The following is a 27,929-nucleotide window of genomic DNA, read 5'->3' as shown; positions in this document are numbered from 1 at the left end:
AGCCGATCAGGACATGCAACATGGGATACATATTCAGCACAAGGAACAACAGGCCCATGAACTCTGGCTGGAACTCCGCCTGTGTTCTGTGAGTCCATGCAGGTCTGGACTATGGGAAGGTCTCTTCTCTCTTGGGGCCCACAGCCTCCTCCCTCCAGCCCCCTCTCTGAGGACATAATGGGTTCAGCCATACTGTAGAGCTGGATGGGGCCAGTTCCCTTCCTTTCTGACAAGTCTCTCTCACCCCCACCATCACGTGGGGGTGAGCAGGGCTCACTGTGAGTGGGGCAAGGAGGTCTCCATTGGCAGCTTCATCCTCCCCAGCCATGTCCCACACATGCCTGTACCCGACCTTTGGCTCTCAGAACCCCGCAATCCCCTCTCAGCCCGTAACACACCTCCTCCCCTAAGTGCCCTCTCCACGCGAACCCCACACCTAAAGCTCCTCCCCGCCCCCCACCTTCCTCCCCAACTTCCCGCAGCCCCGCGTCCTCACCAGGCTCCCCAGGCAAGCCGCTGGGGGCGGCCGCCCACACCTCGGGCGGTCTCAGGGCTCAGCGGGAGGGGCAGCCGGGAGGGGCTGCCGGGAGGGCGGGGCGAGGGCCTCCGGCTCCTATAAAGGGCGCCACCCGGCGCTCGGGGCCACAGCCACCGCCCGGCCGTCCTCCCGCCGCGCTCACTGCTGCCGCCCGCACCGCCGCCACTCCCGCCATGGGTCGACAGAAGGAGCTGGTGTCCCGCTGCGGGGAGATGCTCCACATCCGCTACCGGCTGCTTCGCCAGGCTCTGGCTGAGTGCCTGGGGACCCTCATCCTCGTGGTGAGTGGAGGGGCCCGGAGAAGCCCTTCTCTCTCCAGCCCCCACGCTCCCTGACCCCTCTGTTCACGGGAGGGGCTGCTTTTCGAGACAGCCCCACCCCTCTCCCAGCTCTGCTCCCCACCTTGACCCCTTCCTGAGTGCTCTTCCCCCACAGCTCTAACCCCGTCTGTGACAGCTCTAACCTGCCAGAGTGCCACCTGTTACTCCCACTGACGGCTCTGAGCCTTTACCCTCTCACCAGTGCCCCAACCCACAGACTGGGGGCAGCAGTCACCCCTGCAGTCTGAGACCTCCAGCGTCTTCTGGCTCTCACTTTCCCCAGTTCCCAGAGTCCCAGCTCTGGGAGGCAGTGGAGGCATTGGCAAATGGACCCTTATTAGATTATTTGGGTCCTGGATATCTGGCCCTTAATGAATAATTAAGCTTCAGAAAGTCCAAAAGTTCCCCGATGCAAGGACAGTTTTCCACGGGTGGGGGCAGAGGGCGGAAGGCACACAGGGTGCAAACAGCAGAATTGGAAGAAAGAAGGATCCTGAAGATACGAGGCTGTGGAAGGCAGCTGGGCCCTGGGCACAGAGGACAGGATGTCGCTAAAGTTGCTCCCCTTGTTCTGAGTGGCTCCCAGACTCTGTCGGTCACCCAGACATATGCTGTCATCTTCTGTGCCAAAACACCGAGTTACTCCCCAGCCTCTAACGGCCTCTGAGTTAGTTTGTGGGTTCTCTGGGTAGGCCACTTCCCCTGCCTTGGTTACTCCTCGGTCAGTTTACTCCTTGGTTACACCAGTTTCGTCCCTAGCTTGCTCCTGGGTGACTTTGTTTGCATTTCTTGGGTCTGACAGGCACACACCACTCAAGGTCTCCATTTCCTGTCCCAGCTACTCTCTGATTTTCAGCCCTTCACGTGGTTACACCTGTTTTCTCCTGGGTTACTTCTGGGTTCAGTTGCTTCATTGCAGTCGATAGGTTCTTCGGTTCCTGCCCCAGCCCCCACTGTAGGTGATGCACACCAGCCAGCCCCCTGTAGACTAGGAAGCTTAACTAGAGGCAAGTAGGGCTGGGGTGGCCCACCTCAAATGGGTGATGGTGGTAGAATGGGTGCCATGGGGAGAAAACTTCTTAGACTCACCTCTGGCTTCCAGGAATAGCAAGGGAGGAGCCAGATGGGGCACTTTATCCACAGCCCCTCACAAGACTAGTGGCCCTACCCGTCATCTCCATCCCTTGTCTCCCTGTGCCAAGAAGGGAGGAGGGGCAGGTGTTTTTCACCCTCTTGCCCCAGAGCCTAGTGTCCCTCACTGCTTATCTGATTTATGGTTCAGCCCCCTGTTCGAGAGATGCCAGCACAGGGGAGGTTGTCTCCTACATTCACAGAGGGGCCTCTCCATCACCTCCCACATCTCAGTTTGCCTCTGCCACAAAGGAGCAGTCAGACCTTGCACTGAGCCCCAGGATCATTTGGTTTATCCCCAACCACAAAAAGAGGGTGTTACTTTTGTGAAGGCTTTCAGACTCAGGTGAGTGTAAGGCATCTGGTGTCAGTGAAAAAGCAGAACCTCAATGGCTGCCTGAGGAGGAGGGCTAGGCCCGGGAGATCGGTGAGTGGTGGAGAAGGGCTTGCCTACATACCCCTGTGAGTTGGGGACCTAGAGCCTGCAGTGGCAGGATCAGGGCTGGCCTTTGAGTGAGAGGAGCCCCTTTCTCTGGGGTACAAAGTGAGGTGGGGAGTGAGGGAGAAGGAGGGGGAGGAAGAGGAAGATTAGCCCCAAGGTGGTGGAACTGGCTCTGACAGCTTTTCCCTCCAAGGTCTCCTGGGATGAAGCCAGGTTTGGGCCTCAGGCAGGAAAGGAGCTGAGGCCAGGGCCTGCCAGGCAGGGCAGCGTGCCCCAGACCCCTATGTGCTTCCCTCCCCGCCCCCCCCTGCCCCCCCCCCCCCCCACATACTCACAATCTCTGATCTTTGCTCTCACCTGCCTATACACCTTTGCCCCGCATCACTGCCGCTGGCTTCCTCACTATCTCTTGGTCTTTCTGAGGGATGATAATCAAAATGCTTAACAACCCAGTACAACAGGATGCTGACCTGTCAGAATGGACAAGGGCTCTTAGCACAAGTCTTGGAAACTGCCCCCTGGGTAGACATAAAACTTTTAGTTATGGGGAGGTAGAAGAGGAGACCCAGGCCAGGGCCTGAGCAGCTTTGGGGGACACTATGGGAGCTCAGGGTGATAGTTCTTTACAGCTGGCACAGAAACATTTTTACATTTGAACAAGAGGAATAGGATGTTCTGTATTTGCAGGACATCAGGGACCTTAGTCCTCTTGAATTCCTCCATCCCTGTCAGAAAGCTTAGAGCCAGTCTCTCCACTTGCACTGCTCTGAGTCCCGGGTCGGGGCTGGAGAGAGGGGCCACTCAGACCTTTGTCTTTAGGACCTCCACATCCATGTAGGGAACTTGGATTCCTGAGGTCAGGTCAGAGAAGGTGGGGAGAGGAGACTCTGGGACAGAAACAGGGGCAGGGGCAGGGGCTCTGACATTCCAGATTCAGAAGCAGACTCAGCCTAACTTCTGCCCTCCTCCCTATTTCTGTGTGGGCACTGCCCGCCCCCTGCCCAACTCCCATCCAGCTCTTCTCTGGGGCAAGGAAGGAGGCAAGTGTGGGGGTGGGGGTGGTGGGAGGATGAGTGAGAGCCTTCCCACTTTGTGGGCCAGACCTGAAGGGCTGGAGGACAAACTATGCTAAGGTAAAAGCTGTTCCCTTACACCTCACTCCTACTGAGACTCCAGAAAAATCAGAGAAGATGGTCCAGCCATCTTCTGGGCTCCCTGTCATTGACTCTGCTTCCAGTCCCTTCCATAGGGCCCTGTTAGAGTTTGGGCATTGTAGGTGGGAGGGCATGTCTGCTTCTTCTTCAGGGTGCAGTGGCAGCAGGAGGGGGTTGGGTTGGATCCCCCCAGGAATGGCTTCCCGTTCTGACGACTGCAGGTGGAGGTTGCTGGATTTACTCCTTCCTTCTGGAGTGAGAGTTGCCTGGCCTCACTCTCCCTGCCTGGTTCTATTTCCTGATACAGATGTTTGGCTGTGGCTCCGTGGCCCAGGTGGTGCTCAGCCGGGGCACCCACGGTGGTTTCCTCACCATCAACCTAGCCTTTGGCTTCGCTGTCACCCTGGGCATCCTTGTTGCTGGCCAGGTCTCTGGTAAGGCCTTGCTCCACCTTCAGTCATTACCTTCAAGGGCATTCCCCAGGGTGCCCAACTGGGGAATGAGGTGGTGGGGGCCATTCTCAAGGGCAGGGAATAGCCGTGGCCTCAGCTTTGAGCCCTTTGAAGTGGAGAGTGGAGAAGGAACTTGACACTTTGAACCTCTGACCCTCACTTTGGAATCAGATTATCAGTGTTGGCCTGTTACATAGTCCAACTCACCATCTGGTACAAGAAACCCTTCTCTGCACCCCTGCCCCCTAAGGCCAAACAAGGGGAATATGGAGGTTAGAGATCCTGGGATCCCCAACTGTGGGAGGTTACAGTGACTAATAGGTCCCATCTCCTCTCTTCCCAGGGGCCCACCTGAACCCTGCTGTGACCTTTGCCATGTGTTTCTTGGCACGTGAGCCCTGGATCAAGCTGCCCATCTATGCCTTGGCTCAGACACTGGGAGCCTTCTTGGGTGCTGGAATTGTTTTTGGGCTGTATTATGGTGAGCATTCCCCACCCTGCCATCCTCCACTACCTCCCTTTCTCTGCCTGGGACCTCCTGGCACCAGGCCTTTTGATGACAGACAGCTGGGGCCTGCCCAGGCCCCGAGCTTATGACTCACTCATTCACTGCACAGGACCAAGGTTGGGGGCACAAGGTGAAAGAAAGAAACAAGTTGGGCAACAGAGTCTCAGGCCATCCACCATCCTCGCTGCCCACCCCCCTCCCCCGCCCCTGCCACCCTTCCATAGACTCCTGAGTAATACAGCAGTGATGTGCTGCTCACCTGCGATCCCCCAGAAGGGTGGGCCCGACCTGAGACAGGAGAGCCGGGTAAGCCTCTGCCCTCACCCACTCTGGGTCTAATCTTTCACCAGATGCAATCTGGGACTTCGCCAAGAATGAGCTTGTAGTCTCGGGCCCCAATGGCACAGCTGGCATCTTTGCTACCTACCCCTCTGGACACTTGGACATGGTCAATGGATTCTTCGACCAGGTATGGGCTGGGGACTCATTAGGGGAACACAGAGAGGAGGACCAAGCTGCTCTGAGCATCTCATGGGGGGCTGGGGGACAGGACTCCTTGTTTATAGCAGGGTTGTCTCAATGTGTGGGGACACTGACACCAGAATCATAGTGGCAGGTACTTATAAAACATGCAGATTCCTAGGAATCTTCATTTTCAGCTAGTTCCCCAGGGGCCAGCACCACTGCTGGAGAGAAGTGAACTTGGGAAGTGTTAAGGCTCCAGGAGCCCAAGGACAGAGGAGGGACCAGAGGGTAGGGTAGGAGCAGCTCCTCATCCTGTCCTCTCCATTCCCCAGTTCATTGGCACAGCATCCCTCATCGTGTGTGTGCTGGCCATTGTTGACCCCTACAACAATCCTGTCCCCCGTGGCCTGGAGGCCTTCACCGTGGGCCTGGTGGTCCTCGTTATCGGCACTTCCATGGGTTTCAACTCTGGCTATGCTGTCAATCCCGCCCGGGACTTCGGCCCTCGCCTTTTCACCGCCATTGCTGGCTGGGGCTCTGAAGTCTTCACGTGAGTGCAGCCCCCTCCGCCCAGCCTGTCCCAGCCCGCCTCCCCTTTGCTGCCCCACCCTCCCCTGACCACATGTGTCTGTCCCTAGGACTGGCCGACACTGGTGGTGGGTGCCCATCGTCTCTCCTCTCCTGGGCTCCATTGCGGGAGTCTTTGTGTATCAGCTCATGATCGGCTGCCACCTGGAACAGCCTGCACCCTCCACTGAGCAGGAGAATGTGAAGCTGGCCCACGTGAAGCACAAGGAGCAGATCTGAGTGGGCAGGGGCCACCTCCCCACCCTCTCTTGAGCAGCCACAGACTGTGCAGGGGCTGCTCCCTGGAAGCCTTGGTGGTCCCCGTCCCGGACTAAGAAACTCCGTCTACTCCCCCCCGCAGTGGGACGGCCTTCTTCAGGATTCCCCACTGGACCCTGCCCAAACAGGACCTTAGGACACTGTCTTTAGGCTGTTTTGGGACAGGGAGTAGGGCCAACATATCTCTTTGTCTCCCCAAAAGTGAGAATAGGCAGCTGGTGTTTGAGCGTGTGTGTGTGTGTGTGTGTGTGTGTGTGTGTGTGGTTTCCTAGATATCAGGGCAAGGGACCAAGTGGAAAGGATTCTAGCTGTGGGGGGAGCCTAGGGAAAGGTCCATCTGTGGTATGTCCCCTCTGTGAGTGAGGAAAGTGCCAGGGGTCTGCATGTTTTGGGGGCTCCATGTGGAGGAGGGTCCAGATATGTGTTTCTGAGTGTGTGTGTGTGTGTGTGTGTGTGTGTGCACGCGCGTGCACCCTTTTTCTAGCAGGGGGTTTCTACAGGCTTTGGGGGAGGTAGGGTGGGAATATGGAGGTAGGACCGGGAGGAGGAGACCCCAGCCCAGGTGTGGAGCTCTGGCTGTACATAAGTAGGAGCAGAGAACGTATTTCTGTCATAATGTAGGCATGTGTGGTGGTGGGGTGAAGTCCAGGTATAAGTTTCATGTTTTTTGGTTTTTTAAAAAATATACATAGTAGATGTTACAGTTTTAAGGATGGGGGTTGGGAGACTCTACTTAAAATAGGGTCTTCACCCCTTTAATTCTCCACTCAACACATGTACTCTTTTGCCTTTTATATATATATATATATATAAAACAATAAAATGTGTGCCTAAAACTGCCAATTGTGCAAATTTCTCTCTGTTTTCTCTGCTGTTGTCCTGGGGCCAGCTAAGGAGCTTCATTGTGTCCAACCACAAATGCCCAGGGTGCCCAGCCGGGCCAGGGCACCCTAGGGGCAGTACTTGGGCCCTGCTTGAGGGGCAAGAGTAAGTCCCACAGACAGGTGAGTGAGCCTCTTCACCAAGCTTCTCAGCTTGAACTCAGTGGCCCCACACTTTCTCCCAAGCTTCCATCTTCCTACACAATGAGTGGCATTTTCTTCCTGATCCCTGCACCCACACATCATCCCAGGAAGGCAGGCTTAAACCTGGCCTAGGAAAGAACTTTCTCCCAGGCAGAGCTGCCCAAAGGGGAGGATTGCTATTCAAGAAGTAGTGAGCTCCCTGTTGCTGGAGGATGCCAATCAGACTAGTCACCTGTATAGTCCTCTATAGCTCTCAGCTGTTTAGGCTCTGTTACCTCCACCCAGACCTTGGCCACAGCCCCCTTAGCAGCCTCCCTGCCTCCAGGCTGGCCTCAGCCAGACTATACAGGACCACAGGGATCTTTCAAGAAGTAGTGAGCTCCCTGTTGCTGGAGGAGGCCAATCAGACTAGTCACCTGTATAGTCCTCTATAGCTCTCAGCTGTTTAGGCTCTGTTACCTCCACCCAGACCTTGGCCACAGCCCCCTTAGCAGCCTCCCTGCCTCCAGGCTGGCCTCAGCCAGACTATACAGGACCACAGGGCACCACTGTTAAAAGAGGGCTTCTTTCCAAGGCTCTGCTCGATAATTCAGACACAATCCCAAACCCTCCCTCCTGCACTCAGCTTCCCCAGGACCTGGCCCACAGTCCCTTCCTATGCCCTCATAATGCTCCCCTCACAGTGCTGCATCACCCCAGACTACTTTGTGTACTTCTGCGCCTTCCTACCTTTGGACCCTTGCTCCAAAGTGCTCATTCACTGAAATCCTCCTGGTCTTCTCTAAGTGTCTTCTCTAGAAAGTCACCCCTGCTCTTCCCCACCCTTCCACCATCTTCTGCAGTTAGTTGTCTGAACCCAGGACTGCATTCATCCCTGTCTCCCTCCGCTCTTCTCACTTCTTCAGTCTGAGACACCTCCATTGTACGTAAGCCTGGGGTTGGACCGATGCTGGTGTCCTGACTGCCCAGGGAGGCAATGGACTTGGCACACCTGAGCCCAGGAAGCTCTGTCAAGAAATCATGTGCCCCTTCTCACCTTCTACTTCCCTGCCTCACCAGATCCTCCTCAAGTTTCACTGGGAATAAAAGGGAAGGCGGGCCCCAAGCCTAGCCCTCCTGCAGAGTTAACCCCAGGGCAGCCAGAGGATCCCTGGGTCTGGCAGGAGAAATGTGGTCTTTAGAGATTGAGCTGGTGCTCCCCAGCCACTTCATAGTTGAGGAGACCATGGCCCAGAGAGGGTGGGTGGCAAATGCAGGGTCACACAGCCAGGACTCTGGGGAGGTGGGGATAGAAGGCTGGTCCATCTCAGGTCTCCAACCCCTCCTTGTCCCCAGCTCCCAAGAGGTGTGTCTGGAATGTTGGAGAGACCTGAGCCAGAGGGAGTGTCCCCTTCCCAGGCCCTCTGGGGAGGAAGAGCCAGACTTGGGAGGGGAATGTGACTTCAGAGTTTCATTCCAGCTACACCAGTCCTACCTCTGGTGCCCCCACCCTGCTGTCCTCCCCAGCATGCCCAATGCCTTCTGTCATCCCTTCCTCTCAAATTCTGTAGCTGATCCTGACCAGTCAGCCAGGGGCTGGGGGGAGGTCTTTTGGTGCAGTGGTTAAAGAGAAGTCAAGCCTGGATTCCAGGCCCAGTTTGGCCTCTTTCTAGCTGTGTGACTTTGGGGTGGTCATTTTTCTTTCCCTGAACCTCAGTTTCCTCATTTGTGAATTGGGAGATATTGAGAGGAAGAGGTAGTAGAAGATAATTCATGAAAAGGACTTAGCATAGTGACCAGCAGATGGTAAATAGTCAATAAATGTCACCTTATGATTTTTTCCTGCAGAACTGGAGAGGAGGGGATGGTGGTTGTGGAGAGGTGCTGAAGGCTGTTTTTTTTTTTAAAGTCATTGAATTCCACATCCTCTTCCGCCTCAGATTCCTTCCATGGATTCTGAATTTCCTGAAGAGGGGGAGGAGGAGTCAGGGTGATGGCTTGCTGTGACCTGACTTGAGGAGGCTTTTGGAGAGAGATAGAAGAGAAACACAAGAGGGTTACATGTACAGGTGTAGCGGGCAGAGGAGTGGGCAGCCCAGGGACCGTGTTGGATGGAGGGTCAGACTTCCTGAGAAAGTTTCAGGCCTGGCCAGGCAAGGAGCAGTGAATGAGGGCAGGGTCTGGTAGGGACATGAACCAAGCAGCAGCGTGTGACCCCTCCAGGGGCTGGAGGGAAGCTTCCCACCTCCCCACTCATGTCCAGGCTATGCCTCCCATTAGTAGCTGTGGCTGATAGCAAGTTCTAAAAAGAAATGTTTTCATCTTCTTTAGATATCTTTTTTTTTTTTTTAAATTTTTGAGTTAAATTATTTTTTTTCCCTTTAGGGAAGTATCTTAATCCACTTTACAGGGTGTGCTTGGAGGTGCCATGTGGGAAGGTAGATAGATCCCACACCTCAGCTCTGTCCTTCCTGAGTCCAGTCCGCTCCACAGCTCACTTTGGAGGAGCCCATGTTTCTTCAAAGTTTTGACTTGTTTGGATTGAAATTAGCCTCCCTGAAACCTGAGCTTGGTTCCTGTTTCCTTGTGTGCTTGCCTCTGAGTGTGTGCACACATGCAAGTGTGCATTTCTCAGTGTTCCTGGGAGTGGCTGTCTTTCTCTTTCAGTATGTCTTATGTCTCTGTGGGTCTGTGCCTCTGGCCAACCAGGTCTCTGTCCCTTTCTGTGTTTCTGTCACTGCCTGACTCTTTGTGGCTGGATCTTTCTTTGTGTATTTCTAACTGTACATCTGGTATACCTCAGAGTCCATCTCTGCTTGTACCTAAGAGTGACTCTCCTGCTAGCCCAATCTTACCCCAGGGCATGCCTCCTCCTTAATTCCTGGTAATGAGCTCCCTCCTTCTTGCTAACTCTTTCCCCTTGATTTTGTTTGTCTGAAAACCTGGGTGGGGCTCCCCCTAGGCTTGGGGAAGCATGGGTGGAGCAGAGTTGGGTGGGGTGGGAAGGGGAGAGGAGGAACTACTCCACCCCATACAGAGACCCCAGAGGCCAGAGATGCCCTTGATCTCCTCAGGAAGGGTCTGTGAAGATACTGGCCTAGGCAGGGCCCTGCACCTCCTCACTGAGGAGGGAACCTGTCCTGAGATGGGTTCCTGCGTTGTGGGCCAGGGAATACTGGCAAAGGGAGCAGAGACTAAGGCATTGGGGCCCTCAAGGAGACTGAAGGGGGCTCATCACAAAATATCTCTGAGTCCTAAGTGGGCAGCAAGTGGGGGTGGCCTCCTCAGGGACTCAGCATCTCCATGCCTGGGGCCTCTGTCTTTGATGCCAGGTTTCTTTGAATAAGGGAGAGAGTGGCAGTGGGAACAGAAGCTCTTTCTGGTCTGGGCACCTTGGCTTTCCCAGAGTGGCACCTATCTTCTCTTTGTGTAAAGGGGAAACTGAGACTCAGAGTCTCACTCAGGACCACAGAACAATGCAGCACAGTCTGCATTACAACCCAGTCTCCTGTCCCCAACCTAGCTCCCCGCAACCCCTTTCCAGACAGCACTTTGCGACATCTTAGGGAGCAAGGCTCTGGGTCCAGACAACCAGCCCTTCCCACACGGGGCCTTAGGCACATGGAGGAGGTCTCCATTTCCTCCAGATCCAATCTCTGGCCTGCTCTGTGCCTCAGGAGGCTAATATCTATGGGCTGCATCACCTGAGCCCTCTTGCCCCTGTCTTGCCTTGGCTTTGGCAAGCAGGAGGCACAGGCAGGAAATCAGAGGGCGGGGATGGGGTGGGGTGGAAGGCCAGGGTACTCATGCCTTTCCCAGGGCTTTCACTGCATCCCAGTAACACTGCTCTCTTCTGCTGCCTGCTGTTAGTCAGTCCCAGGCTGCCCCTTGTTGGTCCCTGTGACCCTGACTCTGCCTCTGTAGTCCCTTCACAAGCTCCACTTTAGTGAAGCCCTCTGAGGATATATTGTTCCTGCTGGATCCCTGACAGATTTCATCTTTCTGCTCTTTTGTTTCTTCATCTGTAAAATGGGCATAGTAACAGTACCTCACTGGGTTGCACAAAGTGAGGATTAAGTGAGTTAACAGATATACAGAATGGTGCCAGATGCTGCAGTAAATGATACAAAATATAGAATAATGTTATTATTACTGTTATTGCCATACTCCCTTGTGAGCTCCCTGTGTACTATTGGGAGGGAAAATATGAAGTCAAACCAGGCTTGGATGACTCTGCAAGGCCATCTCCTCCAGCTCCAGGCTGCTTGCAGCTTCTGTGGGGCCTTGGTCAGCCTGGGAGTCTAGTCCCAGTCCTTATGACTCACGTGGACCCAGCTTTCCCTGAGAAGACTAGGGTGAGGGGAGATGAAAGCCAGAGCCCCCTTCCCACCCTGGCTCTTCTCCAGAAAACTCAGGCTCCTGAGAAAGAAAAAAGTGGCTACTCCACCATCTCGTGGGATTTCAAGGAGCTGGTAGGGTTTGAGAATGGTCATAGTGATGAATTAGGGGTTGAGAGGGTAGTGTGTATGGGGTGAGGGGAGAGAGGCAGAGGCAAAAATCCCAATTTGCGTTTCCTACTCTTGTCTCACTGCCTTATCAGAAAGTTCTTCCTCAAGTCTCACTACCATCTAGCTTCAGCTCTTCAAGAATGGGGCAGACTAGGACAATTAGCGTGACCCTGGAAGCCTTTTCCAGCTCTTACCAGCACCCTGGGAGTTCCAGCAGCTTTGGGAATAGGGAAAAGATCCTTGCATACGGCCAAAGCACAGGAGGCCAGAGGTGGGCGATGGGGGTGGGGGGACACAAATTGGGAGGTCTTATGAAAAGCCAAGGTTGCCAGTGGGATGAGGTTATGAGCAGGCTGAAAACTGACTCACCTGATCCCTTTCAGGGTCCCTTCCCTTGACCACCTTGGCCATGCTTTCATTTCAGAGTGAGGTAACGTGTGCTGTGGAGAAGAGGTAAGTGTTACTTTTCCCATCCCTAGAGCTCTCTGGGGACAAAGCCTGAAACCAGATTTAATCACTTTGACCAGCTTTTCCAATCTCTTGCTCTGAGAAGTCATTCTGGTGTATTCCCACTATCCTCCAGCCTCTGCTTTTTTCTGGAAACCTCTGTGACAAGTGGTGGGCCTTTGCCAGCTTCCTCACTGCTCTCAGAGCCAAGAAGGTGTGCCTGGGAGAGGCTGGGTGAGGGGAGAGAGAAGTCTGGGAGCTCTGATAATCATCTGGATATGGTCCACCTCTTGTCTCCACGGAGATGCCCCCCAAAGCCAAGGAGGCACCTGGAACGTCCTGCTCACTGCCCTCATCCTTTGCCTCTCTGCTCAGGGTCACTGCCAGGGCCTGGCCGGAAATGGGCTGAGGGAGGGGGGAGGTGGCCTGGCTTAAGCAGGGAGGCTGTCTGCTGGTTACAGGGAGCTCTTTCCCAGTAGATCCTTAGTTCCATGTCTGGGGTGGAAAGGAGAGAGTGACCCTGGCCTGTGGACAAAGTCTTCCCTTTATCCGACAAAGGGTGTATAGCTTTGAGCCACTTTTGTTCCTTAGATGCACACATGTGCCCACATACACATGAAGGTGTGTCTGCTGTGACAGGTGAAGATGGTGCGAGTGTGTTTACGCTCCCCCAAACAAATTTACACTCTCATGCACTCACTGACCGCCCCCCCACGCACACACTCCACACTCAACCCATCTATACCCATGCATGTACACTCATACTCTGACACTGATTTACACCCACATACTCAGATGCCCAAACACACTTAGATACACTTATGTGCACTCACGTATGCCCATAATCAAACGGACACACACGTCTATACTCCATGTCCTTACACGTACACACACTCTCAGAGTCATGCACGCTCAAGAACTTGTTGACACCTTCAGGTGCACTCACTCTTGAACACACACTTACCTAATACTCATACTCAAATACACTGCTACTCACCGGTTACCGGAAGCCACATATTTGTGGGCGAGGGAAACAAAAGGCAAACTGATACCTGACAGGCTGGAAGTGGGGGGAGGGGGGAAGTGCAGAGACAGGGGATGAAGAGATGGGGGTCACAGGATGTGTCGTTGGCCCGGATGTAGGGTTGGGAAGCCTTTAGGTTTTGAGGCCTCAACCCAGATTTTCAGAGCAAGGGGTCAGGAAGCAGGAAGTTTAAAGAATGTGATGGAGAGTCCCAGTGACTGGGCCGGGTACCCAGGAGCTGTTGACAAACACTTACTGAATAAGAGAACAGCAGGATTGACTAAAACTCCCCATTTCCAACCACTAGAGCTGCTTGTCTGTCTCACAGGAGTTTAGAATCCCAGACAACCAGACAGTGAGAGTTATCTCACCCTTTGGAGTCAATAGGTCCTCATCCTCACTGCCATTCTATGCAGCAGGAGGCTGAGTCTAGTTATAAAAGCTAGCTCCTAATACATTGCAATATGACTCAAATCCAAGTGAATGGCGCAAATCTACTGGATAAGGCAACAGCCAATCCAGGCCTGGGTTCCCAGTCTCAGGGTGCAACTTCTTCCCTTTTTTTTTGTTTTTTAACAAACTTTATTTATTTATTTTTAAAGTAAGCTCTATGCCCAACATGGGGCTTCAACTCTCAACCCCAAGATCAAGAGTCACATGCTGTGACTGGTGAAACCATTCACCCCTTAGCTTCTAACTCCAGAGACACCTAACTGCAGAGACAAACCGCAGCATGCCCATCTGCCAGGGGATAAACAGAAAGTGACTAAGCTCTGGGCTGTCCTAGAGATTTGGGCCCAGCCAGGAAAGAGGAGAACCCATAGAGGTCTCTGGAGGTATGCAGGATCAGGGCGACCAGTAGAAGAAACTCCGCAAAAGGGCTCCTGGAACAGTCTCGCGTGTAAAGTATTATCCCTGGTCTCTCTGCCAGAGGACTTGCGTCTATTTCATTCATTTGTTTGTTTATTCTTTCATCAAATGATCACTGAGGATCTTTTTTATGCCAGGGTGTGGTAGGTGCCAGGAATATTATAATGAGTGAGATGTATGCATATAGTATCAGGTAGGAAGCATCCAGATGCAAAAAAGTGGAATTCTGACTCAAAGTGGCTTAGGTAACAATGGTACTGCATTGGTTTACAGAACTGAAAAATCAGAGGAAAACTTCAGATGAGGCTTAGTCTAGCACCACGTCCTTTCTGTCTCTCCTCTCTTTCCTCCATAGTGTCAGCCTCCTCCTAAGCCTAAATCCTCTTGTAGTTCCAAGATCCCTGGCAGTTGCTCCAACTTCCATGCTTTTCGTTGATGTCCAGCAGAGAAGAGGGAGCGTCTCTGTGACAGCAATCCCGACAAAGAGGGTGCCCTCTTATGGGACCATGTTGGTCACATGCCCACCTCTGGGGCATAGGATGGCCTGATCTGATTGGATTAGCCTAAGTCACCTGTTTCGTCTCTAGCCTCAAGGAAGCTATCAGGGCCATCTGTATAAAATGGATTCCCAAAGAGACACTGAGGACTGTTAGGAAAGGGGGAGCTGGAACCTACCAAATGGTTTCTGTCATCATGGAACTTGAAGCCTAATTAGTGGAGGAGACTACAAATACAATCAATCAAAGGAAAGTTGGAATTGGGACATTTTACCAGAACAAAACACCTTTACAGGACTGGCTACATCACTTGTTGGGGCCTAGTGAAAAATGAAAATGCAGGGCTTCTTATTAAAAAATTATTTAGAATTTCAACACAGCAACAGTATTAAATTAAGCATGGGGCCTCTGTAGTGCCATATAGCCTTAAAAAGCCCCTAAGGCCATCTGCCCATAAATTCAGCCCTGTATCCCTATAGTGAGACCTGAAGGATGAGAAGGGGTTAGCCAGGTGGGGTACTCCAGGTAGAGGTAACAGCTTGTGCAAAGGCCTGGTGGCAGGAGATCAAGTGTTTGAGAAAAGCTGGAAGGAATTCAGTGTGGCTGGAGCTTAGAGTACCAGATGAGACTGGGAAGGTGGGTGAGGCCTGATCAGAGAGTATCCTGGTTAGGGAGGATCTGAGAAACCGAAGTTTGGGGCTCTTGCTTAGTGACCTCTTTGAGCCCATCTAGCACCAAGCTAGGGACGCAGGGAGGAGCCAGCCAGGGCCAGACCCTGTGTTCTATGGAGACCAGATGCACACGACCAGATCAGAGAAGTGTGGTGGGAAGCCTGGGTGTCAAGAGCCCCAGGTTGCTCTGAGATTCAGAGCAAGATCCATTACCACCCTGCCTCAGTTTCTCCTTCAATATCACAGGGGTGTTGGCATGAGATGATTTGATCCTTAACTTCTTCTCCAGCTCTAGCATTCTGCAACTCTCTTCTGGTGTTCCTAAAAGAGTCTTAGATTCAGATGATGGAAGGGAGGGAGGAAAGGAAGAAGGAAGGAAGGAAGGGAAGAAGGAAGGAAGGAAAAGAAAGAAAAGAAAGAGAGAGGGAGAGAAAAGGAAAGGAAAGAAAAAAGGAAACAGAGAGAAGGAAGGAAGGGAGGAGGGAAGGAAGGAAGCAAGGAAGGAAGGAAGGAAGAAAGAGAAAGAAAGAGAGGAAGGAAGGGAGGGAAGGAGGAAGGAAGGAGGGAAAGAAGGAAGAAAGGGAGGAAGGAAAAGAAAGAAAGAAAGGGAGTAAGAGAGGGAGAAAGAAAGGAAGGAAGGAAAAGAGAAAGAAACAGAGAGATAGGAAGGAAGGAAGGAAGGAAGGAAGGAAGGAAGGAAGGAAGGGAAGAAGAGAAGGAAGGGAGAAGGGCGGGAGGAAGGAAGAAGGAAGAAAAAGAAAGGGAGAGAAATCCCTTTTTCTTTTTCTTTTTTTTTTTTTGAGAATTCCCTTTTTCTTTTTTTTTTAAATTTTAATGTTTATTTATTTTTGAGAGAGAGAGAGACAGAGCATGAGCAGGGGAGGGGCAGAGAGAGAGAGGGAGACACAGAATCCAAGCAGGCTCCAGGCTTTGAGCTGTCAGCACAGAGCCCGACATGGGGTTCGAACCCACAAACTGTGAGATCATGACCTGTGCCGAAGTCAGGATCTCAACTGACTGAGCTACCCAGGTGCCCTGAGAATTCCCTTTTTCATGGCAGGTCTTTATGTCAGTAACAAATTGTGGTGAAGGCTTGGGGAGTTGGAGAGAGTTTACTTTGCACAAACCCAACATGCTCAAATTGAATATTAGACATCCCTGTTCTTGGAAATCATTTTGGCTCCTCTGTAATGGCACCTTTATCTTGGCACTTCATCGTATTTAGCACCCTGGCATCCAGCCACATCACTGATTTTCTTTCCCTTCTCATCTCCGTACTCACATTCTCTCCTTGGTATACTCTAAGTTTTGTCTTGTTTTGTTTAAGGTATTCAGCTGAGCAAAGGGCAGAAGGGTCACCATCACAAGTCCTGAGAATTTCTTTAATGGGACCCACTCTCCTCAGGTTTTGAAAAGCATCTATCTCAAGGGAATAGCACTCTCTCGAGGATGACTGCCATCTACATGTCTATCCCCCAGACCGAGCTTCAGGGAGAGGGGGAACCACAGGTCCGGCTGTGACAGCTAGCTCCTGGTATGCGAGGGGCTCAATAGATATATGTGGGAGGAATAGATGGAATTATTCAGACTCCCTCCCCATCCTTGAAGCTCACCTTCCTTTCTCTCTCTTTTCAGGGAATGGTTATGACAAAGCATTAGAGGACCCAGAAACTTCTAATGGGATCAGTTGTGGAATAGACAAAGCTGGGGGAATAGACAAAGCCCTGGCCAGGGCACTTGTGGCAAAAGTTGTATTCTTCAAGAAGAGAAAGGTTAGGAGTTCTTGGTGGACCTCATATTGCTGTGGATGTGAACCCAGGAGGGAGGAGGCAGAGATAACACCAACGTTCCATACCCTGGTCCCCTGATGGGTCTGGGCACAGCCGGGAAGGGCACTCAGCCAGCCCCCGTGGCAGTGGCTGCACCTGGAGATCTTATCTGGGCTGGCTGATGTGTGGTACTGAGTCATGGAACCTGCGGCCTAGGAAACAGTTCTAGTGTTGAAATGGGCCCAGGGGAGGGGGTGGAGTGGGTGTCTCTAGTTTGCCACCAGCACAGACATCATCACCACTCACACTTCCTGTCATCCCTGGGTCACATTCATGGTCACCACTCATCTCCGACCCTGTCACTCATTTGTCACCCTCACCATCATCCCTGCATCACAACCACTGGCCCTTTCTTAACCATGGTGTCACTTGACCCAGTTCCCATCACTGTGTTACCTTCCTCAGCATGCCACCATCCCTGTCCCAGCCCCATGCCCAAGGCTGTCGTTATCTGAGCCTGCCCTGTCTTCTTTATCAACTACCTCTACCCCAACCCTGTCACTGGCTAGTTCCACTCCCACCTTGATGTCACCACCTGTCCCTGTCATCCTCATCACCTTGGTCACCATACCCCTCACCCCCTGTCTCAGTTTCCATCATCTTTAAGTCCTCTGGGCTGTCATCAGCTTCCACCATCCCCTCTGTTGATTCACCAGCTCTGCCCATCTCTGCTTCCCCCCTCACTATCATCAACATCCTCCTTATCTCCAGCCACTCATATAGGTCTCCAAATGGGCTTTTCCCTGTGGTGTAGACGTCCTCCACATGTGTGCACCTCAGAGCCTGTACCCCTGCCTTTCCAGCCTCTGGCCTCCACTGGGCTTCCTTACCTGGAGTTGCCACATTCCTTGCCTTCACACTCTGCCCTGGCACTCTGCTTCCTTTCAGCCCTATGTTAGCTGGACTCTGGGGCTAGGCACTTATTCCCAGGCTTTTGAAAGAGTACTGGGTGGAGGCCTTGCCAGGAAGCCCTGAATCCTCTCTACCTGCACCTATGACGTTTGGGCAGTGCTTCCATCCAGCCTGGACCTAAAATCTCCATTTATTAAATTGACTAACATTTCCCTTTTTAGAATTCCTTGATGTCCCCTCAGACTATTACCTCTCCCTTATGATACACTTTCACGGCCCCCAGTACTTTGACATGTAATACTTATGATCCACTACTTATTCATATAGTCATGTGCTTCAGACCATCTTGCCCACCAGACAGGACACTCTGGGAAGGCAGTAACTGTGTTTATCTCGGCCACTGCCAGGTCTCCAGAGCCTGGCACAGTGCCTGGCTTCTTGTAGGGGCTCAGTGAATGTCAAGTGAATAAATACTACTATTGAGCACTTAATAGTGCCAGACACTGTGGTGAGTGCTGTACACCTATTAACTTGGTTATTCCTTGTCATATTATGGTATCCCTTTTTATTTTATTTACTTTTGAGCATTGCAAGGGCTTTTTAGCTGATTTGGCACAAGTGCTTTTGACAAAGTTCACGAACAGAAGCACATTTCCAATTACTCATCAGAAAGTGAGGACACTTAAGAGAAAGCCAGTTACTCATAGAACAAGGAAAAACACTTTCTTGTAATTAGGGCAAAGAGAATTACAGCTTGTAATGTCACCTCTTGATTTCATCTTTATTATCTCTGAGGGAAGTAGAAGAAGCTGGGGGCTAGGATTGGGGGTGAGAGGGATACCTGAAGAAGATCCATTCTCATCTCTGGAAAGCAAAAATTAGATCCTCACCTTACACCATAAAACTGATGGTTTTAAGAGATAAATATATAAAGGGTTAAAATAAAGCTGCAGACTTCAAGCTGTATTACAAAGCTGTAATCATCAAGACAGTATGGTACTGGCACAAAAACAGACACTCAGATCAATGGAACAGAATAGAGAACCCACAAATGGACCCACAAACGTTTGGCCAACTAATCTTTGACAAAGCAGGAAAGAATATCCAGTGGAATAAAGACAGTCTGTTCAGCAAGTGGTGCTGGGAAAACTGGACAGCGACATGCAGAAGAATGAACCTGGACCACTTTCTTACACCATACACAAAAATAAAATCAAAATGGATGAAAGACCTCAATGTAAGACAGGAAGCCAACAAAATCCTCAAGAAGAAGGCAGGCAAAAACCTCTTTGATCTTGGCCGCAGCAACTTCTTACTCAATATGTCTTCGGAGGCAAGGGAAGCAAAAGTAAAAATGAACTACTGGGACGTCATTAAAATAAAAAGCTTCTGCACAGGGAAGGAAACAATCAGCAAAACTAAAAGGCAACTGACGGGATGGGAGAAGATATTTGCAAACGACATATCAGATAAAGAGTTAGTATCCAAAATCTATAAAGAACTTATCAAACTCAACACCCAAAAACCAAATAATCCAAGTGAAGAAATGGGCAAAAGACATGAATAGGCACTTCTCCAAAGAAGACATCCAGATGGCCAACTGACACATGAAAAAATGCTCAACATCACTTATCATCAGGGAAATACAAATCAAAACCACAATGAGATATCACCTCACACCTGTCAGAATGGCTAACATTAACAACTCAGGTAACAATAGATGTTGGCGAGGATGTGGAGAGAGAGGCTCTCTTTTGCAGTGCTGGTGGGAATGCAAACTGGTGCAGCCACTCTGGAAAAGAGTGTAGAGTTTCCTCAAAAAATTAAAAATAGAACTACTCTATGACCCAGCAATTGCATTACTAGGAATTTATCCAAGGGATTCAGGTATGCTTGTTCGAAGGGGCACATGCACCCCAATGTTTATAGCAGCTATCAACAATAGCCAAAGTCTGGAAAGAGGCCAAATGTCCATCGATGGATGAATGGATAAAGAAGATGTGGTATATATATATATATATATATATATATATATATATATATACACACACACACACACACACACACACACACACTATGGAGTATTACTCGGCAATCAAAAAGAATGAAATCTTGCCATTTGCAACTACGTGCATGGAACTAGAGGTTATTATGCTAAGTGAAATTAGTCAGAGAAAGACAAATATCATGTGACTTCACTCATATGAGGACTTCAAGATACAAAACAGATGAACATAAGGGAAGGGAAGGAAAAATAATATATAAACAGGGAGGGGGACGAAACATAAGAGACTTTTAACTATGCAGAATAAACAGGGTTACTGGAGGGGGTTATGGGCTAAATGGGTAAGGGGCATTACGGAATCTACTCCTGAAATCATTGTTGCACTATATGCTAACTTGGATATAAATTAAAAAATAATAATAATAAATAAATAAAAATAAAGCTGGATGTTTCTTATATTCTTTGTTCCAGTTATTTTATTCCTGGGAATTTAATTGGAGATGTAGACCAAGTCTTTGTCCAAATATCTTCATTGCAATGTTATTTATACCACTGAAACATTAAAATACAAATACATATTTATGCATGAAAAAAATGAAATATAAAACTTCAAAGTTGAAGACAAACTGAGTACCCAACGATAGAAGACAGATGAAATAAAGTATGGTTTGTCTCTTAGCTACTGAAATCATGATTCTGAAGAGCTCATTATTCTATAATCATGGCATTAGGTGAAAAGGGCATTATACCAACAGGCTTATATAGAACTGTTTTCAATTATGTCAACAGAGTACTTAGATCAAAGAGTGAAAAGGAGCAAAAGGGTTAATAGGTGTTGTGTTGTTTCTGAATTGTGAGCAATTTGCTTTTATTTTTTGTAGTTTTCACATATCTTTGATAGGCATTATTGCTTTGATAATAAAACCTATGCATTTGTAAAGACAACAACAACAAAGAGGCAAGAATAATGTTTTATGTGAAAGTGCACATACTTTATAACCCTCTATTTCTTTTTTTAAGTTTATTTATTTAGAGGAGTGGGGTGCACATGTGAGCAGGGGAGGGGCAGGGAGAGAGAGAGAGAGAATCCCAAGCAGGCTCCATGCCCAGCACAGAGCCCCCTCAATCCCACAAACAGATCAGGACCTGAGTCGAAATCGAGAGTTGGATACTTAACTGACTGAGCCACCCAGGCACCCAACCCTGTATTACTTTTTGATTTACTAGATTGTCAATCCTATGAAGCCAGGTCTTGTCTGTTTCTTAGCCCCAGGCCTGAAGGAAAGAATGATTGGCAAAGCGTGATGGAGTTAATGAAATATATATATATATATATAGTTTTTCTTTTTCTTTTCTTTTTTTTTTGTCACATCTCTCACTAACTGTCATTTCAATTCTTCAGAGTAATCCCTCCTTACACAGAAAGAGTGTTTTGGGGGCTGCCTTGATCTGCAAAATCATAAACCTGACACATGTGAAGGCACATTGAAGAAGCGATGTGAATTTGAGAAATTCTTATCAGTAATATGAAAATAAGACCTGATTATGCCCTAAGTCTGTTCCTCCTCCTTTGTTCCCCTTTGTTCAGACAGGGCCACTGCCCTAGCGAAATCCAGAGTCACCCACACCTCTTGCTCCTGCATTCCCATCGTCAATCACTCCTCAGCATCCTCGCTGAAGCTCACACTCCTTTTCCATCCCTAATGTTGCTCTCTTTGTTCCAGCCACCATATCTCCTGCCTTCATCAAGCAGCTGCCTCCTAACCAATTTCTCTGCTCCACTCTTGCTCTTCCCACCCAAATTCATGCCTTCTGAGCTAAGCTTTCTAATACACTAATATAGCCTGCCATTCCCCTGTTTACAGCCCTTCAGTGGCCCCCGCATCACTCTCAAGAGCAAGCACAAGATGGTTCAGGATCTCAGGCCAACCACTATCATCACCGCACTCCCACCCTATCCAGCCACACAGAGTTTTGCTGTTGGCAGTACCTAGGCTCTCTCTGGACCTTTGCCTGGGTTGTCTCTTCTGGGGGCGGGGCGGGGGAAGGGGAGTGCGGGGGGGGGGGGGGTGCTATCCTTTCTGCCTCACACTTCTTTTAATTGGCTAACTCCTTCTCACCTCTCAGTTGTTAGATGTCCCTTCCTCCAGGAAGGCGTCCTTGATGCCACCTCTTCTCAACTCCCACAGGCTTCTGTGCTTATTATTTCTCATATCTGCATTGTATCTTCTTATTTTACTCACCAGCTTCTGTATGTGGCATGTAAGCCATCCAGCTCTGGGACTGTGACTTTTTCTCCATGGCACATCAAGGCACCTCACACTTGGTAGGGTTTCCATGGCTGTTGATGAATGAATGAAAGAATGAATGGGTAACAAATAAATCAAGTACTCTACTAGGAACTGGTTAATATTTCAGATATGCTCTGAAGTAGAAAATCAGAAAAAGATGTCCTAAGAGGACCCATACATTCTCCAAAGGAATTTAAATTGTCTTATGATCTAAGAAATAATGTGAATCTGATAGTCTAGAATTCGGGGGTGAATCTGGAGTTGGGAACAATGGTGTGGGGGGAGGGACAGTGGGAATGGCACACCTCATCTGGGGGAAGTATTTTATTACCAACATTGTTTAGAATTACTGGTGATGGGAATGAGAAGACTTTTAGTTTTCTGACTACTTTAGTCTACTGACTTTTAGTCAGTATTATTGTTTTTAAATTCTCTGCTGCTGATGCACCCTTATCGCTTGTCCCCAGGAAGCACTGCTTCCACGGGTCCCCATTTAGTATGCCACTGGTAAGAAACCCTGATTACTAGGTGAGCCTGTCCTCTTTCCTCCCCTTAGCACTGAGCTGGGGGTGATTTCAGAGGTGTCCAACCTCCAAAACTCTGCTGGGCAAGTTTGTCCTCTACCAGAGGTGGGCCCCACCTGTGACTCCTCTGACACTCCCAGATTCCTCACTGGGGCCCTCTGGGTTTGCAGCAAGGAGACAGGGATAGGAGACTATGCATAGGGTCCAGCCCCTGCTCGAGTCCTGTCCCTGACTAACACCCCTGAGGCCTTGGGTTGGCTCTTGGGGCCCACACCCTCAATTCCCTGTTGAGTTTCACTTTGCCCATTCATAAAACTAGGGCATTTGGTGACCTGGGTCCTGGGGTCCTTCATGGAACTTCCTAAGCTGAGGAAGGGATGTCAGCCATGGGTATGATGGGAAGTTGCCCCCTCAGGCTCCCTCTTTCTCTTTCTCTCTCTGACCTGAGACATTCCACCAGAGGGGACTCACTGGGTTGGGTGTGTCAGCCAGCTGGACAGCAGGCAAGTCTGGACAGGTGGACAGTGGAGCTTGGGCTCCAGGATAGGGTGTGTGCATGTGTTGTGTAGAGCGTGTAGATGAGGTATATCCCAGGCAAAGGTCAAGGATGGGAGAGGTGGCTCCAGCAGGCCGGCTGCCCTCACTCAGTGACGGCCTTCAGGAACTGCAGAGACAGAAGCTGGGTTGGGCTAGGCTCCTGGCTCTGCCATGGGGCTGGGGAGGGGCTGGGGGGTGGAGAACAGCTCTTTGGTGAGTTCACTTCTAGGGTGGGAGCCAAGGTCCATTTCTGGGAAGGAAAGGAGGTATGAAAGCAGGTGGGATTCAGGTTAGACTGTAGGAGGGGCAAGTGATGGTGGATCAGGGAGCATGAGGTGCCTCCTTATTTGGGCTCCTTCCCAGGAGGGAGGGGAAGAGCTGTACCACTTAGCTCCTCCACTAGAGTGAGGACTGTCTTGTTAGGAGGCAAAGCAGATGGACAGGATGAGCTGGGGAACAAGGTAGCATGTAGCCTTCAGCCAGGGTTGGGGCAATTCATAACTCAAGAGGAAGCCCTGGGACATCTAAGGCTTGGGTCAGACACCTGCCAGCCCTGGATCTCAGTTGTTCCTCAGTGAAATGGGGAGAATCTCCTTGGGGTTTGCCTATCAAAGACAAAGTGTCCCCTAACCTGGTCACTGAAGACCAGGGAGTCTCTGTTATAAGTTACTTCTGAAGTCCTGGAAGGTAAGAGAAAACTCAGCTCAAATTTGGGCTGAGTGGGGGTACAGATAGGGGAGGCTGGACCTTTTGGGGGCAGAGTGGTGCATTAGCATGCAAGTAGCCAGATCAGACATGCTCATCAGAAAGCTCTCAGGACAAGTAGGGAACATTCTCACCCTTCCTTCCCAGACATTCTGAGTCCCTGGATTAATACCTCTCATCCCCAACTTCCCTAATCTTGTCTCTTCCCCAGTGTCCCTCTGCAAGGCTCCTCAGCTCCTCCTCTTTCATTCCACGAATATTTATTGAGTGTCTTCTATCGGCCAGGCATTTTCTAAGCCCCAGGGATTCAGAGGTGAACAAGATTGTTGGTCCACATGCTCATTCCCTCTCTCCCTACCCAGAGGGAAAACAGGCTTGAAAATAAGTGAGGTAGCTTAGCCTTCACTGGCCATGAAAGAGAGAAGCTCACATGGCTGCAGGGACCCACAGGAGGCCCCACATCAAGCCTGGGAAAGGTCAGGGCAGAGTAATGGATCCCTGAGTTTAGAAGGGCCTGTTGGCGTTTGCCAGGGAGGCTGTGGGCAGAGGTTCTGGAGCCACCCCCACAGGTTCACAAGAGCCAACTGTTACATTTTCAGGAATTTTGCAAACTGTTTACTACACACAGCCATTATTAAAAATTAAATCAGGGAGGCCTGGGCGGCTCAGTCAGTTAAGTGTCCAACTCTTTGTTTCAGCTCAGGTCATGATCTCACGGTTTGTGGGTTTGAGCCCTAGGTCGGGCTCTGCGCTGGCTGGCGGCATGGAGACAGCTTGGGATTCTCTCTCTCCCCACCCCCCCTGCCTCTCCCTCACTTGCGCTGTCTCTGCCTCCCTCAAAATAAATAAATAAAGCTTTAAAAATTAAATTATATAAATGTATAATTTTGCCAAATTTTTAAGTGTTTATTTATTTTTGAGAGAGAGAGAGCACAAGTGGGAGAGGAGCAGAGAGAGAGGGAGACACTAAACCTGAAGCAGCCTCCAGGCTCTGAGCTGTCAGCACAGAACCCCACGCAGGGCTCAAACTCATGAACTGAACTGGGAGATCATGACCTGAGCCAAAGTCAGACGCTTAACTGACTGAGCCACTCAGGCGACCTGTAATTATGTAAATTTTTAAAAACAAAGGTAATAAACTCATCACGTTCTAATTGTTACTGCATTTTACTATTGTGCATACTCTTGAAGTTATTTATATCAATTGTATCTTTTATTTTAAAAAAAATGTTTATTTACTTTTGAGGGAGGGAGGGAGAGAGAGAGAGAGAGAGAGAGAGAGAGAGAAGAACAATCAAGAGAGGGGCAGAGAGAGGGAGATAGAGAATCCCAAGCAGGGATCTTTCAACTCAGGTCATGATCTCACAGTTCGTGGGCTCGAGCTCCATGTCAGGCTCTGCACTGTCAGCAGAGCTTGCTTGGAATTCTCTCTCTCCCTCTTTCTCTCTCTGCCCCTCCCATGTGCACATGCTCTCTCTCTCAAAATAAATGAAAAAAAAAACTTAAAAAAAAAAAGAAAAAGCTTGTCATGTCTGTAGCCACTACATTGTGAATAACACAAAACCTTGAGGAAACATTCTTCCAATGTTTGAAAACTATCATTCAATTCAGCAAAAAAGATCACTTACATCATTGGCAAATAAGTAAAGTTTCAACACATGTCTTTGTTCTTTTACTTTTGTCTTACCCTTTAATATAAATAAAAATATCAACCAACATTTATGTTAGAACTATACTCATTAGTCAATGATGTGAAGACTTTTTTTGAATCAGATAGTAATCAAGCATTTGTTCATGGTCAGATTTCGTCAAATCCTGGATGAACTGCAACCGAGTAAACTACAGATATTAGAGTGGGCAAAAATTAAAGAAAGTATTACATAAAGTAATTGGCATTGTAGAATTTACCATAAAGGTCACTGTATACTTTAGTGTTATTTGTAAATTGTGTTATTTTACAGCTTTATACCAATAGCATTTATAATAAACTTCTGTATGTATACAGATGCACACATTTTTTCCCGGAGAGCCAGCTGTTAAGCATTTATCAGCACATCACAGGACAGAAAGTTCTGGGAAGAGAGGACCCAGGGGAGTCCAGGTGCTCAAGGCAAAGTGAGAGGGGAGATGGTGAGGCTGGTGGATGTGAGGGGCCTTTTGAGCAGGGCTAGGGAACCACACACCATCCCAAAGGCCATGGGAGCCATGCAAGCGTTTTGAGTACAGGACAGGCCCCTTCAGATTTGTGTTTAGATCATGTTGACAGCTGCGTGAAGACTCCATTGTTAGAGACAGATGATAAGGTGCTGAATTTGTGGAGGGAGAGAGAATAATAGGAGCAAACTCTTAGCACTTAGTATAGGCCAGGCCCTCTCCTAAGCTTTTGTTGTGTGTTATTAACTCATTTAATAAGTTGCAACAACTTCATGCGGTAGACACTAGTGTCTCCTTTTTACAGATGAGATGACTAGGGAATAGAGAGATGAAATAACTAGCAAGCAGCAGAGCTGGGATTTGAACCCAGGAATCTGGCTTCAGAGGCCATACTCTCAACCACTATACTTCACATTTTCAGACTAGGAAGATAGTGAGGCCTAGAGTGAGGTTTCTGAATCTTGATGCACACACAAAGTTGACCAGATGTTTATAGACACACCTGGGATATATTAGGAGCTTGATGAGAGTCTTCAGACCAACAGGATTTGAGTCATAATAGATTATGAGGAGCCAGGGGAGGTAAGCTTTACCAGCTTCCTCCCTTTGCTGGGTGATACACTCACCCAGAGGTGAGAAACTTCCAGTTCTCTGTTTGTGGACTGCCCTACATCCTCAGAGAGCTCCCATTCTCAAGGACAGACCCCTGAGCAGGAATACCCAGGTGGGAGAGGGCAATAGGGGACAGGGATTGCCTGGGCCCAGAGTGCAGCTCTTGGCTCAAGCGTATGCAAGCTAAGAGTGAGACCTGTGAATTATCACCGATAGGGAGGGCTTCCATGGACAGAGCATAGGTAGAGGCCTTGGATTTAGACAGGGGAGAGGAGAGAGGATAGGTCCTGCTACCACCCTGGTTTTCCCCACAGGGCATCTGTATTTAATAGCAGAAGTTTGACTGTAGCCCTTGAGGCACAGTGACAGGCGGCTCAGCTGCAGACACATATATTTAAAAAAGTATTTATGGAGAGCCTGGGTGGTTCAGTCGGTTAAGCATCTGATTCTTGACTTTGGCTCAAGTCACGATCTCACGGTTGGTGAGTTTGAGCCCCGTGTCAGGCTCTGTGCTGCTGCTGGTGTGGAGCCTGTTTAGGATTCTCTCTCTTTCTGCCCTTCCCCTGCTCTCTCTCCTTTTCTCTCAAAATAAATAAATTAAAAAAATTATATATATATGTATATATATATAATTTTATATATATATATATATATATATATATGTGTGTGTGTGTGTGTGTGTGTGTGTGTGTGTGTGTGTGTATCTGTGTGTGTGTGTGTAATTGAAATTTGAAAGGAGTAGAGGTGTTTCTGTGGAAGTGGAGGACTGAGGGTTGCTGGAGGCTGGTGGCAGGCCAGGCCTCACATCGGGTGTTGGTTCCCTGAAGCCACATCTGTCAGCTTAGGGCTTCCCATCCTGCTGGCTCAGCAGGTTCCACAGGTTGGCAGGTGACTCACCCCCTCACCCTCATATGACCCTGGTCCAGGAAGGGGCAGGGGGCCTATAGAGTGGAACACCTACCTGTGTGTTCCTCTATGTAGGGTATATGCTGTGTTACATGCTTGAGTCTGAGATGTGTGCCCATGTCTGATTGTACATACAGGCCAGTAGGTCCCTGAACACAAACAGCCCATGTGGGTTGTGCAAAGTTGTAGGCCATAGGTGTGGAGGGTGGGTGCAGTAAGAGGCAGGAGTGATGGGTGAACTCATAGCTCTTCCCAGAACACATGTGCATGGGTGCAGGTGTCTCCCTGAAAGAAGAATGCAGCTTCAGAACCTGGTGAGCCATCAGAGGAAGCCTGGGTGGGTGGCAGGTGAGAAGGGTTCTCTGATGACAGCTTATCCTCCCCAAGGAGGGCTTGGCTAGACCAGCTGGCAGGGCTGGGCATTCTAAGCCCATGGTGACAGCAGTGGTTTTCTCTAAGCTTATCCCTTAAGCCCCTGGATGCAGGCCATGGTGGCTCCCTCGTGTTAATCCTGAGAGGGCATGCACCCCACAGACCACATAGGTAGGTCAGGAGAAGTGAGTGCAACAGGTGGGCATCAAGCCAGAGCTTTCTTTCATCCCCTCTGCAGGCAGCAAGGACTGAAGGGTCTGAGTGG

At 49.8% G+C, this 27,929-nt stretch overlaps 1 protein-coding gene and 1 long non-coding RNA gene across 2 annotated transcripts in view; one reads left to right on the top strand and one right to left on the bottom strand.

Annotated features, from left to right (window-relative positions):
• The first annotated feature begins 610 nt into the window (after nucleotides 1-610).
• AQP3 (aquaporin 3 (Gill blood group)) lies at nucleotides 611-6,699 on the top strand. The gene is made up of 6 exons (XM_060609506.3): nucleotides 611-819; nucleotides 3,893-4,019; nucleotides 4,381-4,518; nucleotides 4,896-5,014; nucleotides 5,343-5,560; nucleotides 5,649-6,699. The coding sequence occupies exons 1-6, from the start codon at nucleotides 712-714 to the stop codon at nucleotides 5,815-5,817; spliced, it is 879 nt and encodes a 292-aa protein (XP_060465489.1). The 5' UTR covers nucleotides 611-711; the 3' UTR covers nucleotides 5,818-6,699.
• A 622-nt stretch (nucleotides 6,700-7,321) lies between these two features.
• Nucleotides 7,322-27,929, bottom strand: part of LOC132663295 (uncharacterized) — a 30,588-nt gene continuing 9,980 nt past the window's right edge. Inside the window, exons 3-5 of the long non-coding RNA XR_014135956.1 lie at nucleotides 21,807-21,904; nucleotides 11,738-11,808; nucleotides 7,322-8,882 (exon numbers count right to left, since the gene is read on the bottom strand). This is a non-coding gene — a long non-coding RNA (uncharacterized LOC132663295). The remainder of the gene's footprint in view (nucleotides 8,883-11,737; nucleotides 11,809-21,806; nucleotides 21,905-27,929) is intronic.

Source organism: Panthera onca, chromosome D4 (assembly GCF_046562875.1).
Source record: "Panthera onca isolate mPanOnc1 chromosome D4, mPanOnc1 haplotype 2, whole genome shotgun sequence".
In the NCBI taxonomy this organism is placed as follows: Eukaryota; Metazoa; Chordata; class Mammalia; order Carnivora; family Felidae; genus Panthera; species Panthera onca.
This window is presented reverse-complemented; position numbering and strand designations above follow the sequence as displayed.

Excerpts from the sequence above, each read along its gene's own strand:
- AQP3 (XM_060609506.3), top strand. The coding sequence starts at position 712 with ATGGGTCGACAGAAGGAGCTGGTGTCCCGCTGCGGGGAGATGCTCCAC. Across the intron at positions 820-3,892 it reads TGGGGACCCTCATCCTCGTG|ATGTTTGGCTGTGGCTCCGT; the intron begins GTGAGTGGAGGG and ends TTCCTGATACAG. Across the intron at positions 4,020-4,380 it reads TGTTGCTGGCCAGGTCTCTG|GGGCCCACCTGAACCCTGCT; the intron begins GTAAGGCCTTGC and ends CTCTCTTCCCAG.